Here is an 11,954-nt window from a genome sequence, read left to right as displayed (position 1 = left end):
CCAGAGTGTGACAGACATGAGGCACTTAGTTATGATCAGTGTAGTGATGCCTTTGAGGTGTATTTCAGTGATTGACAGCTTAGCTGATGCCATCTGGAGTATAATTACAATAACATTTGTGAATACTAATTGATAGGGTCCGATTGAATTACAAAAATAATTCAAAGCAGCCTCTGTAAACTTATAGCCTGAGAAACACGTTTCTTTTTGTTTTTTACACTTAATTGCTGTATATTCAATCTGTAAGAGGGATTTCCATCTTTCACTGTCTCCTATCGTATTTCCCCTCAAGCTGATGCAGAATGATGCCACGTGATAGACCGGTTCACTGTGTTAAGACAGATTTATACTAACATTGTACGATGGTGTCAAGAGCGGATCTTCAAGGGCTTGTAGATATGCTCTCTCATGACGGAGTATACATTGTTTCTGGAAGCCGAAGGGAATTGGTTGGTCCTTCTTCCACAAGTCATTATACACTGATTATCTTAGCTGTTGATGTATTTCTGGAACAATGCCACTAGATTTTAAGAGAAATTAATTTACATTTCTTGTAGGCCTACTTGGCAAATCAAGTGATTCTGAGTCTGATAAGACTGTGATTGAACCTGCATTAGTGTCCACTTTTTTCACCGGCATCATATAATTAACTTCCTAAGTTCCTCCCTGACGACAGCCAGAACCTTCAATGGTAGGGTGTTCACATTACACTATAAAAATGGGGAAAGACCAGGGAGGAAGTGGTGATAGCGTTACAATCCTCTTCTTTTCTACCACTAATCCAAAATGGGGAATGTCCCTTCCAAGCATTGCTAAACACTCTTCAAACATTCCTTGCTCACTTCAAAAAGATAGTCACCTGTCATGACCAAATCAAGTTAAAATTTGGACTGACTGAAACTTTGTTGAAACAGATTACAATACGCACGCACGCACGCACGCAGGCACGCAGGCACACAGACAGACAGACAGACATTTACTTCAGTAAAAGAACAAAAGTATGGGTATCAAAATGTACTTAAAGTACCAAAAGTAATAATATAAGGCTAATGTAATAATTTATATCTGCAAAGACACACACACATGCACGCGCATACGCGCACACACAGTACATAACACAACGTAACACATCATACAGAAGCCCTGCTTTTCACATGCACAAACAGGAGAAATTTGCTATAATTTGGTTATTGCCTCTTCTCTCAGACAGCCAGGCCCACGTCGGTCGGGTCTCAGGTGTAGAGGCGGTCCCCGGGGACCCCCTCTCCACGTGGGCCCCCAGCATCTGAAAGCAGCTCATTAACATTCAACACCAGAATCACAGACAGTCCAGACTCCCACACACCCGTCAAGCTTTTCCAATGATGTCAAGACATTATTGATCATTAGCAATGCAGAGGTGTGTGATGCATGTGCATGATGCACGTGTAAATAAATACATACATATTGTGAGTTTCTTTCATGTCAGTTCTTTGAATGATGGCAGGGGATCGTGGATGTGTTGCTATTGTCTATCAGGATATTTCTACCTACATGTATACCAGGCATGTGTAGTTAGATACCAAGTAATGTTTTTTGCAACTTATTATGGATCAAACTATACATATCATTTTGAAGTGTCACTTCCATCAATAACACAATTTTTCATTATCATGGTCAGTATCATGGTCAGCATCATGTCGGTACCATATAGACACAATGACCAGTACCGTGACATTCCTGTCACACAGTGCTTTTCGGCAAGCAACATTGTCGTTGTACGATGGAGTATAAATTAGGCTTAGTAGCCTTTCCAGACAAGCTTCCACCTGTAGAAATCCCATTCAACACTTACAAATCTAGCCAATCTTCCATCATCATCCCAATAAAAAACATGCAACTACACACAATTCAGAAACCACACCTGACTGCAGAGTTAATGAAACAAAGTCTAGGATGAAATGAAGAAAATGTGCACTTGAATATATAAAACATTGCTTCCAGTGCCCCCCGAACATCTCTGTACGTCCCCTGGGGGGCTCTACCGCCCCAGTTGAGAAACACTACTGTACATAGAGGGAAATTGGCAATGACAAAAATCTAAGTTGATCAAAAAATAAGACAGAATTCAAATCATAAAACACAGAATGTCACAGACAAGCAAAAAACAACAGGAAGGTGTAATTGCACCTTCTGTGGTATGTCAGTGGTCAAATGGATCCCACGTTGTACAGTACATCATGTTAGTCTTGCCCTCCCTCTGAAGAAGGCTTCTTGTGAAGCGACAGAGAATGAGAACCTTCAGAGTAGAGGAGCTAAGCTGGCACAAAGTCAACAAGTTTCTCATTGAGGCCAGAGTAAAATCAGCCCCACTTCCAAATGGCATTCCATACAAGTTGTAAGTGTTATGAAAGGCTCATTACATGACCCTGGAAGCATATGGAATTAACAAAGTACAGATACTTTCTTACTGGACTTAAGTAGATTTTTCAGGTATTACTTGAGTTTTAGTTTTTTTCTGGCAACCTTTTAGTCCATACATTTTAACACAAATATCTGTACTTTTTACTTATTACATTTTCAAAATTATTAGTATTATTTCATGCACAACAGATGTAAAAACGTAATGATGTAAAAGACATAAGACAAGCGAGGGAGACTCGACCATGGAGAGATGGCTGGCAAGCAGGCCAGTTTTCAGACACACAGGAAACCAATAGAGCAGATTTTGAGCATTTCTATTTTACAGCACCATCGTTGTACCACCTGTTCTCATTCTGATCATAACATTTTATTTTATCTTATTGAAGTTAGAACGGTTTAAGTTTAATAGTCTTCAAATTAATAATATGTGAGCCAGTAGAAATGTCAGTACGTTTTACTTTTATCTTTTGAGTACATTTAAGAGCCTATATAATTTTGTTCTCTCTCTCTCTCTCTCTGTCTGTCTGTCTGTCTGTCTGTCTGTCTGTCTGTCTGTCTGTCTGTCTGTCTGTCTGTGTCTCTCTCTCTCTTTCCTCGGACAAACCCTCCAGAAGAGTACTTTTTGCCCCTGTATCTTTCTTTAGTACCTCATGACAGATGCCCGTGTGTTGGTTCCCACAGCACAAGTTTGCTGGCTGGGAACTCAGGTGTCTAAGGCAGTGACCAGCCGGCTTCTACTGGTAAAGAATCTGTGTTTAACTGTCATCGTTACTCATATGCACTGTGTACATACTATACTTTAGGAGGGAAGTGTGAAAAGCCAAATTCCATCCGTGTATAAATCTTCATTCTTCTTTAATCTTCACATACTGTGAGGAGCAAGATGACTAAGCAAGTTTCTCCTTTGTTTGCTTTAGGATTTTCAATTTTGGATTAAGGGATTTTTGGGGCTGCAGGTGTTTAGACACAGTTCAATTAAAAATGTCATGCAATAATAGGCAAAAGTAACTACAAACTCTTTTAGTATTTTCTTGATAATGGCAATTTATTTTTATTATTTAATCCAACATATTCTGGGGGGAACATTAGCCAAAAATAGCAGATCTACAAGCTCACAACTCGTTGCAACACCACATGCTGCTAATTTCGGCGAACAGGTTTGGTGTAGAAGGACCACAAGAGTGGACCAAAGAGAGGGTCAGCTAGGTATTAGTTTATTAAGTATAGACTAACTTGTATAGTAGAAATACTGTAGTTTTGCTCCTATAGAGTATTCTTTCCATTTCTGAGGAAAACTTTGGCATCACCATTCTGCATGGCACACACACCTTTAAAATATGCTACTGCGCACTGTGGACTAAGGATGTGACAATATCAAAAACTCATGATACGATAACAAGTCCATGGTACGATATTTATCACAATATAAATATACAAAAATCACACCCTGTGTGAAGGAAGCGGTGCCTTTGATCAGCCCCGTATTGATGTTGTCATCAATGTTTGTTTATTGGACACACACCCGGACAGACACACACCCGGACAGACACACGGACACGCGGACACACAGACAAAGTCAGATATAGAGCGGTTGGCACCGCTAAGAAAAGACAAATGATGACTTGGAAAAAAGTCACTTAAAAACACAAAAATCACACCCAGTGTGAAGTGAGCGGTGCTATTTATGAGCAAAGTTTTAAGTTAATTTCATCATGTGTCTCGCTAGCCAATCACAGCACGTCCTGCAAATATAAGTATTCAGACCCTTTGCTGTGACACTTGTATATTTTCACCGCTCGCTGCTCAAAAACAACAGTGGTCATCACAGTGATGGAAGCTCACTTAAAAAAACATTTTTTTTTTTTAAGTGAGTGGAGATATTTATGAGTTATTCATTTCATCATGCGTCTCGCTAGCCAATCACAGTACGTCACAGCCAATCATTCACAGTACAGCGAAAGACACATTTTCGCGACGGAAAGAAAAACTTTCGCCACGGATGGGTCCCAAACCCACTTATAGGAGCGGCTACACCGCTCAAAAATACATTTACATTTACAACGTAACGACTGGCTTTGACATCAAGAAAAATACGCTCCGCTGTTTTTATTGCTCTCTCAACGTTTCAAGCAGCCAGATATTTATCAGGAACATCTGGCTTTGACCTTTGACCTTTGTGATCCAATAGGGAAGCCGTTTCATGGACACACTATCAGTATGGATGGCCGCAGCAGCCGAAAGCTCACTTATATCCCTGAGAGGGTTGGTGGTACCGATCTAACCATGGAGCTGTGCACCACATGTATCTATCCCCTTAACCCTGGCAGCAGTAGTACCATGCTATACCCACCCATTAAGACACACAGAGGTAGCGTCAGCACCATTCTCTTACCTACTAAATCACACAGACCCAACAAACTCTTGGCCTTGAAAAGCCATCAGCAGAACAGTGAACTCTGAGCCACAGGCATGGTGTACAGGCGGCAGTCAATAGGCCATTATGTGTCTCCAAGATAAGGTTAATGCCCCTGGAGAGCTCAAGAGGCCTGCCCTCACAGAGCGTTTCGCTAAAGGTCAAACATATTCAACGTCTTCCCCCGAAATTGTATTCAGTGCCGGAGTGACTGGGCCTTTGGATCTGTTTATGTAATCTTTTCAAATAGATTGAGCTCCTATGCCGCTGTAGGGGAGCCCGCGTAGGTGGGAGTGTAATGCCTGATTTATACGCCCTCGAAAATAGCGGGTCTACGAGCTCACAACGCGTTGCATTCGCAACGCATTGTGTGTTTGTAGATCGGCTGTTTTCTGCATGCGACACTGTTGTACGATTAAGTGTAAACTGAATGCTCGCTCTCCCTCTTCAATCAGATCTTTTTCCAGCAGTGGAGAAACGATGATACCCACCAGGTGTTGGGGATAGGGGCAGAGATTTGAAAACACCCACTAGGTGCTCACATCACATACAAGGGCAGGGGGACAAAAGATAGACGTGCTGCGTTGGATATAAAAACATCTTTCTAAAGGGCGTTCCCACTGAGCACTATAACTATAATGATACAGTCACTATAACTATATCGGTCACCATTGTATTTTTTTTTACAGTAGGTGTGAACTCTGCCATCCACTTGACTTAGAACGATTTTTAAAACTATATTTTTAGTTATAGTTATAGTGCTCAGTGTGAACTGCCCTTATTTAGTCTAAAGTATAAAAGTATATAAGTATAAAAACATGAACATGGCCTGAGCCATCCGACCATCCGGCTCATAGCAAAATGAGCAGGGGTTAGGTGAGGTGTAGGTTCAAGGCCATGAAGTAGCCTTACCATCAACACTAGTATCAATAAACGTATATGTAGTAAATTAAAATATGTACAGTATATGTACTGTATGTATTTGTCGGCAGCTTTATTCTTAACCAATAACCATGTGGATATATCATTAGCATTTAATTTCCACTTTAACACTTTGGGTGACAGTTGAATGCGGTGGGTGTTCAGAGACACACGTCAAGCTGTCACGCACTTTGTAAGATAGCGTAACAGCTCTGTTTACACATTTCTTTATCCCATTTTATTGGACATACCATTGTTTTGTTTTGATTGTTTTGTTTCACTTTTGCTTTGGCAATGTAAACATATGTTTTCTCATGCCAATATAGCCCCTTTGATTTCATAATGATAATAAGTTTTATTTGTGCCAATATAGCCCCTTTGATTTCATAATGATAATTATAAGTTTTATTTGTGACACATACATCAAACTAGAAAAAGTGCTCCTCGGAGCATAGGTCTCCGCCAGGTCAGGTAGGTTATTGTGGCCTCCTGGTGGCGCTATAATATGCCAATGTGAAAAGGGTGCCATTTCTTCTTAGGCCTTGCACGGCAATCGGACACTGCATTCATGATTTGAGGCATTTTGTTGAAAAAAGCGGCCTCCTGGTGGCGCTATAACAAGCCCATGTGAAAATTTTGGGGCAGAGGGTCTGAATTGGCATCCAGGGAGTGTGTGTGCACAGTTTGGCTGCGATCAAGCCAACGGTGGCAGAGATTAGCTGTCCACAGACGGACGGACAGACAGACAGACGGACAGACGGACGGACGGACGGACGGAGGGTAAAACATACTCTCTCGCCATGCCTTCGGCCTGGCGGAGACAATAAAGGGAGACGGTGTAGTGCCTCAGTAATCAAGGATCATAGGTAAACCAAGAACCTAGCATCAGTTTAAACAGTAACATTTTTATTTTTATCTGTACATTGAAATTATACAAACGGATGTCAGGTCACCAAACAAACCTGGCATCTGTCTAAATAACACGTGTGGAGCGTTGTCACAGATGTTTTAGGGAAGGCTCAGACGGACAGCTTCCTTATGTTAGCTGATCTGAGTCAGAGTGAACGTACACTGCAGGTTGTTTTATTATGGAGATCAGATTGGCATTGATGTAGAATTATTTTCAAAGTATAAGAGACCTTGTGGCACTGTGGACCACATGGGACCTGGGGAACATACTGTAGGACACTGGTTTCCAAACATTTTAGCTCAAGACCCAAAAGAGAAATTAGACGTTTGCCCGGGACCCAAACTAGTGAAAATAGCAGATTTACAAGCTTGAGCTTGTAAATCTGCTATTTTCACTATTTCTCAATTATTTGTTTTTAATTGATGAAAAGTTGTGATTTCTTTGTTTAAATTTTAAAAAATCTTTAAAAAATCAAATAATTTATATATTTTTTAAATGTAGGAAACAGATTAAAAAATATATATATTTATAGTGTTTAGGACCCTGGGAACATTCTGTTGGACCCTTGGAACATAGGACCCTTGGATTCTGTTGGACCTGAGGAACATAGGACCCTGGGAACATGCTAACCTGGCGTCAGATGGGGGCGGTATTAAGTTCACAGGTCCCCCCCCCGCGCATAATCTGCGCCATTTGGCAAAATATGCGATAAATCATGCGATCGCATGAATGCATTTTTCCGGAGGGTCTACTAGTTGCTGTGTTAATTAGTAATTCAGAACCAACCATTGGTCTTTACATGGACAGGTCATGCACACACTCCAGTTTTAATGTAACAAGTGTAAACTTAGGCTATTATGCAAGTAAAAATGTACTGACTTGATTATTGATTACCGACAACGTTTATTGGAAAATAAACATGCATTGTATAATCTCACTGTTAAATAGTGTGACATAAAAAGAATCTGTACTGCTTTAGATATCAATCAACACATCTAAAGTCTTAACGTTGAGGTACAGTGACAGCGCATACATTTTTTGCTGTTTGAAACTCTGCACCTACACAGATTAGGTGTGGCATCGGGTTGTTTAGCACCCCTTGTCGCCCCCCGGTTGGTAATTGGTCCCTTCCTCGTCTATCCAGATCTCCCCTTGCTTGGCAAACTTCACCCCCCCATCGGTGAGGAGGAGTGAGGAGTGTTTCTCCACCTGGTAGTTCTTAAACAGTGGCTTGCCGTCTGGGCAGGAGAACGGCATGTCCGTGGTAATCTTAAAGACAGTGCCATACAGGTCATCGTTGACAGGGCAATTTATGTGGTTCATGGAGGAGAGCAGGATGTCATTGACACCAGGTGGGGAGAGCAAGGAGTTGCCCTGGATGAGGCTGCTGGTGGCCATCTTAGCAGAGCTGTAGTAAATTCTTACTGAGTGGCTGTAGGCATTTGCAACAGTGATGCAAGGGATCACGGGTTGGATCACAGCTGATAAAATGAGGGGATGGGGATAGTGGGTAAGGAAGTGACAGTGGGGGAGAGATAAAGAATTCAGAGAGTGAAATGAAGTTGAAGGAGACAGCGTAAAGAGTGAGAAACAAAACAAATGGATGTGTGAGCAAAATAATTACAATCATTTAAAGGGTACATTATCATTAATTTCAAGGACACCCAGTTTGATACGCATTTGGCCACGGACCCCCATTTGAAATATGATTTTCTCTTCTCTTTTTTTAAATTTAAATCTCTGGTAGCCTATAATATACAGTATGAAATCATTAGTGTTGGACAAATACAACCTTACGGGTCCATTTGGTTCCATTTGTACACACTCAGAGTTATCGACCCGTAAGGGTCCATTTGGTTCCTAGCTATTTGGTCTAATTTAGGAATGTGCATTAAGCTAGCGACATGGCAGAGACTCAGAGAAGGGAGTTCTACTTACTTCCACTTTTTGTTGTTGGACCACCAATATTAACGTTGCCACTGGTGTTAGAAACATCTGTATGAAAATATGGAGGCAACAGTGGAGGTGGGATTAAGGAGATTGAGAGAAAATCAAAGAACAAGTATGAGAGAAAGGGAGAAAGAAGAATGAGAAAGTTAGATGGTTGAGCGAGGATAATTGTGCATTATTATAATTTCTGTCACAGCACACTCTTGTCTCCCATATGCATGCAATATAATGTACATACAAGCCTCTTGAGGGTTAGTAGAACTTTACTTACTGGTTGAATAGTTACCGCCCATTGTTTCTGCAAAAATAGAGAAAATGTATGAGAAAATAAGGCTTCATAATGAATGTATGGAGGTATTAAGTTGGCCTAGAGGCAGCCTGTGTTCCATCAGTTTTGCATTAGGGGCAGGGTTGTGGTTGGGGTTGAGGGAACATACAGTAGCGTTCAGAATCAGATTCTTTATTGTCACATCACATCATTTGCTCCATCATTTGTAGTTTTCAGAAAAGGGGGGAATAATGCAGAGGTAGAAACGGGTCAAATAATCAAATATTAATCTGTGGTTGAGCAAACATAGGTAGCTCCCTTATGCACAAGAAATGTTCCTCTTATTAGTCCAGTGGTTTGCCGGATTAGTCACAGACAAACAGACAGACAGACCCATTTGTAGACGCCTTGCCTCTTACATATAGTCACACTGTAAAAACATATTTTTGACTAAAAGCATCATTACCAATAACTGATTAATAACAATTAATAATAATACTAATTGCAATATTAAGCAAAAAAATGCCATAATCGGGCAGCCCTATGAGAAACTAATCCTAAAAATGAACCTAATGTTGAGTTTTGCCTTACCAGTGATGTCTGGTTGTTGTTCTGTGATGTAATCTTGTTGAGTTCAGCTGATGATGAGAAGAGTAGAGATGGACCTGTATTTTTATAACCTCCTGCATCCGGGTTGTATATTTGGGTGGAGGAAAATCCACCCACTTGTATAACATCTAGCGTTATACAACTGGAGGAAATTGGCACGGATAAAATGAATTAGCACCCCTTGGGGCCCCTGGGCACTGAAGCTCCAGAGCCCCCCCCCCCCCCCCACTCTGACGTTTTTATTTACGTTTATTGAATCACTGATAGTGGTGCAAGGGTGTGGTCACCTCAACCGTTCTCCTCTGCAGTTCTGGCAGTCCTAGATTGGAGGGTGCCAAGTACTGTAGAGGAGGAGGGGTGGGTGGTCTGTCTGTCTGTATTCAAGAGCAATAATCGAATAGTCTTTTGAATATAGTGATGGGTGAGAAATGTAACTTACATTATGTTGTACAACCTGGATTGGAATGTTTAGATCAGTCATAGGTTATGGGAATGTGTAGCTGGGTTAATGACTGTTGATAAATTCTTGCCAGGTAGTAGGATCCACTCCCTATAAGAGGGAGGCTTTAGGGGCAGTCAGGGTTAGCTGTAAGCACCTTTTCCGTATTTTTGTAAAGTATTTTTTTGATTTTTGTTATTTAAGGCCTTCACTATTTATATGCTGCACTGTAAAGGCCCTTACACACCGGCGATTATGCAATGAATAATAAAAAATAAAGAATAGAAGTGTTACACCCATGAAATTAATTGCGTCAATGTTCTGTCAACGCAGCAAAATGCTCCGTATCTTGTTAGACCACAATGAAGCGAGCCAGAAAACGATCTGAAGGTGCTTGAGGGTACCTACTTAATGTTTTTGCCACCGATAGACTGTGAAAACAGTTCAGATAACCAAACAGGTTACTATTTAACCAGGGACACAGTCATGGGTAAACACTTACATGCGTTCAAAGCTTCAGGAATGTGTGGAATGCAGGAGCCAGTTACCAGACGGGTAAACAGAAACCTGAGGTGGGAAGTCAAAGATTAGATGTCCTTTCTTCGAAGTTTGCATTTTGTCAACATTTGGGAGAACAGTAATTGACTTTTAAATGGCATGTCAAGAATGTGCTAGTGAACAATATTATTAAATGTGGCCAAGATAAGGTGCCTATTTGAGAGTATAACAAATGCCATTTGGCGGATGCTTTTATTCAAAGTACCTTGGCTTAGAGGATATTGAGAGCATACACTTTTATTACAGATGGATGGCCCATGCAGTGGTGGAAAGTAACTAAGTACATTTACTTAAGTACTGTACTTGAGTACAATTTTGAGGTATTTGTACTGTACTTGAGTATTTCCAATTTCCAATACTTTACTACACTTATTTGAAAACTTAAACTAGTTACTGATTTTTGATTATTATTACAAAACCACTTCAGCCCTATATACATTTCGTCCATTTGAAAATAGACGATCTACAAGCTCACAATGCGTTGCGATGCGACGCATTGTGAGCTTGTAGATCTGCTATTTTAAAAATATTGTATACATTTTATACATTTGAAAACTTGTGAAATGAAATGCGACATTCTGCATAATGAGTACTTAATACTTTTGGTACTTTAAGTACATTTTGATACCAATACTTTTGTACTTTTTCCACCACTGGGCCCATGTGGGTTTCAGGCACACCCTGACCTCTCTGGTATTGTAAGTAAAGTGTAAGTGCTGTAACTATTAAGTTATACAAAGAAGGCAGCGCTTTACCCTGACAATGTTAACTTAGTGCTACAGTATTGACTTGGATTGGGAACAGAAGCACTCATTTAGACAGTGTGCTGTGCATTGGTTTACCCTTTGAGCTCCACAGGGAATGGACCCCCTTGCCTGTAATGTTAGTGTTATGTGCTATTGACTGAGCTACAGACCGTAATACCATGATCAATGGGACAGCGGTGGCCTAAAGTTTAGATGTAATGTTGCCACCGGTTCAGTCCCCTGCATGGGCCGACATTCCACCTCTGGGCAGAGGAGTGAATGAGCAACACCCAGACTTTCCCCCAATTCCCACTGTTGAATTCTGTTTGAGTAGGCTAAGGCACAAAATGTGATGACCGGCAGAAAGATGCTAATGTCTCCGTTAGCAGACTCCGCAAGTCTCCTACCGGACACTCCACCAGTCATCCAAGTATTGGCATAGGAATGCGACAAAAACAAAAAAATAATTGATAGAAAATGCGTAATTATTTTGGGTGAACTACTCCTTTAACCTCAAGCTGCACAGTGGTCAATGGTGTTGTACTGGGCAACTCCCAGTGAATGTGAATGTTGCTGAAAAAGTTACTGTAATAGAGCATTAGCGCTCAGCAAACTTACCATAATAACCAAATAAAAGTTGATAAATAAATGAATAGTAATTTCATCAAACCTATACTTGTTCTTTCATCGTTCCTAAATCCATAATAGCTCGCTGACTGAAACTTAAAGCCAAAACC

At 40.7% G+C, this 11,954-nt stretch overlaps 1 protein-coding gene across 1 annotated transcript; it reads right to left on the bottom strand.

The window, feature by feature from the left end:
- Positions 1-7,530: 7,530 nt before the first annotated feature.
- LOC311047647 (uncharacterized protein) lies at positions 7,531-9,550 on the bottom strand. Its single transcript, XM_084060439.1, has 4 exons — positions 9,457-9,550; positions 8,869-8,895; positions 8,586-8,642; positions 7,531-8,128 (listed from the first exon to the last, which is right to left on the bottom strand). Exons 2-4 carry the CDS (start codon positions 8,888-8,890, stop codon positions 7,737-7,739), a joined length of 471 nt encoding a protein of 156 aa, XP_083916565.1. The 5' UTR covers positions 8,891-8,895; positions 9,457-9,550; the 3' UTR covers positions 7,531-7,736.
- Positions 9,551-11,954: the final 2,404 nt, after the last annotated feature.

Source organism: Gymnoscopelus microlampas (assembly GCF_963454915.1).
Source record: "Gymnoscopelus microlampas genome assembly, chromosome: 6".
Classification (NCBI taxonomy): Eukaryota; Metazoa; Chordata; class Actinopteri; order Myctophiformes; family Myctophidae; genus Gymnoscopelus; species Gymnoscopelus microlampas.
Note: the sequence above shows the minus strand (reverse complement) of the source record. Positions and strands in the feature narration are given on the sequence as shown.